This window comes from Penaeus vannamei, chromosome 13 (genome assembly GCF_042767895.1).
Source record: "Penaeus vannamei isolate JL-2024 chromosome 13, ASM4276789v1, whole genome shotgun sequence".
Lineage (NCBI taxonomy): Eukaryota > Metazoa > Arthropoda > Malacostraca > Decapoda > Penaeidae > Penaeus > Penaeus vannamei.
Window position 1 is genome coordinate 932819 of NC_091561.1, and position 2500 is coordinate 935318.

The following is a 2500-nucleotide window of genomic DNA, read 5'->3' on the forward strand; positions in this document are numbered from 1 at the left end:
TTATTATTATTGTTATTTATTATTATTATTATTATTATTGTTATTATTATTATTATTATTATTATTATTATTATTATTATTATTATTATTATTATTATTATTATTATTGCTATTTATTATTGTCATTACTGATGATATTTAATTTTGTTGGAACAGGTTTTACGATTTTTTTATATTTTTTTTTATCAGAAGTGTGTCACAACCCAGCCTAGATTCCATTAAATTCTGATGGTGATCCGGTAATCATTATCCGGTTCAGGAATATTTTAAAAGGATTCATTAGCATTGCGATAGAGGGAAACACGGACGTCACTAGTGTACTTGATTTTGACATATTTTGACGTCACCTGTGTACTTGATTTTGACGTCACCAGTGTACTTGATTTTGACATATTTTGACGTCACCTGTGTACTTGATTTTGACGTCACCAGTGTACTTGATTTTGACATATTTTGACGTCACCTGTGTACTTGATTTTGACATATTTTGACGTCACCTGTGTACTTGATTTTGACGTCACCAGTGTACTTGATTTTGACATAAACAGTGTACTTGATTTTGACATATTTTGACGTCACCAGTGTACTTGATTTTGACATATTTTGACGTCACCAGTGTACTTGATTTTGACATATATTGACGTCACCAGTGTACTTGATTTTGACATAAACAGTGTACTTGATTTTGACATATTTTGACGTCACCAGTGTACTTGATTTTGACGTCACCAGTGTACTTGATTTTGACGTCACCAGTGTACTTGATTTTGACATAAACAGTGTACTTGATTTTGACATATTTTGACGTCACCAGTGTACTTGATTTTGACGTCACCAGTGTACTTGATTTTGACGTCACCAGTGTACTTGATTTTGACGTCACCAGTGTACTTGATTTTGACGTCACTAGTGTACTTGATTTTGACGTCACCAGTGTACTTGATTTTGACATAAACAGTGTACTTGATTTTGACATATTTTGACGTCACCAGTGTACTTGATTTTGACGTCACCAGTGTACTTGATTTTGACATAAACAGTGTACTTGATTTTGACGTCACCAGTGTACTTGATTTTGACGTCACTAGTGTACTTGATTTTGACGTCACCAGTGTACTTGATTTTGACATAAACAGTGTACTTGATTTTGACATATTTTGACGTCACCAGTGTACTTGATTTTGACGTCACCAGTGTACTTTATTTTGACGTCACCAGTTAACTTGATTTGAGGTGATTTTAATATACTTTAAGCTTGAATAATTTCATTGTATCTATGACTATTGCCTTGGCGGAGGTATGCGCTTTCTGAGTGCTTCTAGTTATTATTGTTTTTATTACCATTATTACTGTTGTTGCAATCATTATTCTCATTATTATTAGTATCATTGTTATGATTATCATCACCTTTATCGTTATCATCACAATCATTAGTTTCATAGCTGTTGTTATTGTTGGCTAATTATTCTTATCATTATCATCAAAATAACATATTTCACCGTTATTGTTATCATTACTATTTTTTAATAAATATGATTATTTACGGCGTCTATTTGTCCTTTTCTTTCGTCTCAAAATATTTCAGGCGCAGAAAAGACACCTAATTTGCCTTTGTTATGCGACTACTTTAAGGAGAAAATCCGTTTATATTCCTCTCTACCGTATCTCCTTCTTTCTTAACCGCCTCTCTTCCTTCTTCCTTCTTCTGTCGTTTCTCACGGCTCTCCATTCTTGGGTATACCTCTTTTCTTTCCGTTCTTCCTCGCTCTTCTCTTCCTATCTCCATTCTTCCTTCTTCCTTTTTTTTCTATCATTCGTCATTCTTTGTTTTCCTTATCCCTCCTTCACTCGTTTCTCCTCTTCCTTGGTCTCTCCTCGCCTTCTTCTTCTTCCCTTCTCTCTCCTTCCCTTTGTCTCTCCTCGCCCACCTACTTCCCTCTTTCGTTCTTCCTTTTTCTCCCATCTCTCCTCTTTTCTTTGCCTTTCATTGACCCTCTTCCTCCTTCCTTTCTTCGTCCCCTCTCCTCTCCCTCCTTCGTTCTTCCTTAACCCCCCCACTCCCCTCCACCATTTATCCCTCCTCGCTCTCCTTCCTCTTCCTTCCGTCGCCTCTCCAACTTCCCTCCCTCCTTCCTTCTCCCCCCCCCCCTCCTCTCCTTCTTCCTTCGCCCTTTCTCTCCCCTCTGTTTATCCCTCCTTACGCCCTCCCCCCCACCCACCCCGTCCTATATACACATCCTCCTTCTTAATCTCCTCTTTTCCCCCTCATACTGTCTCCTCTCTGGCAGTAAAGAGGCCGTGGACGCTTCATTAAGGGTGATATTTAAGCTCTTCTGCGTTGCCAAGCGCCCATCACAACACGCGCTGATGCTAGCTCGGCCTTTGGGGGAAATTAAGGGTAAGTGACTGCCTTGTGTTTGGAGACGTGGTCTAGGGGTTCAGGGTGTGAGACGCAGGGACCGCGTCTATAAAAGCAGGAGACTATAACATTAGGGGACTG

The 2500-nt window shown here is 38.5% G+C and overlaps 1 protein-coding gene across 1 annotated transcript; it reads right to left on the reverse strand.

Moving 5' to 3' along the window:
• Nucleotides 1-459: 459 nt before the first annotated feature.
• LOC138863830 (uncharacterized) lies at nucleotides 460-1154 on the reverse strand. Its single transcript, XM_070129331.1, has 2 exons — nucleotides 754-1154; nucleotides 460-586 (listed from the first exon to the last, which is right to left on the reverse strand). The coding sequence occupies exons 1-2, from the start codon at nucleotides 1152-1154 to the stop codon at nucleotides 460-462; spliced, it is 528 nt and encodes a 175-aa protein (XP_069985432.1).
• Between the last annotated feature and the right edge of the window lie 1346 nt (nucleotides 1155-2500).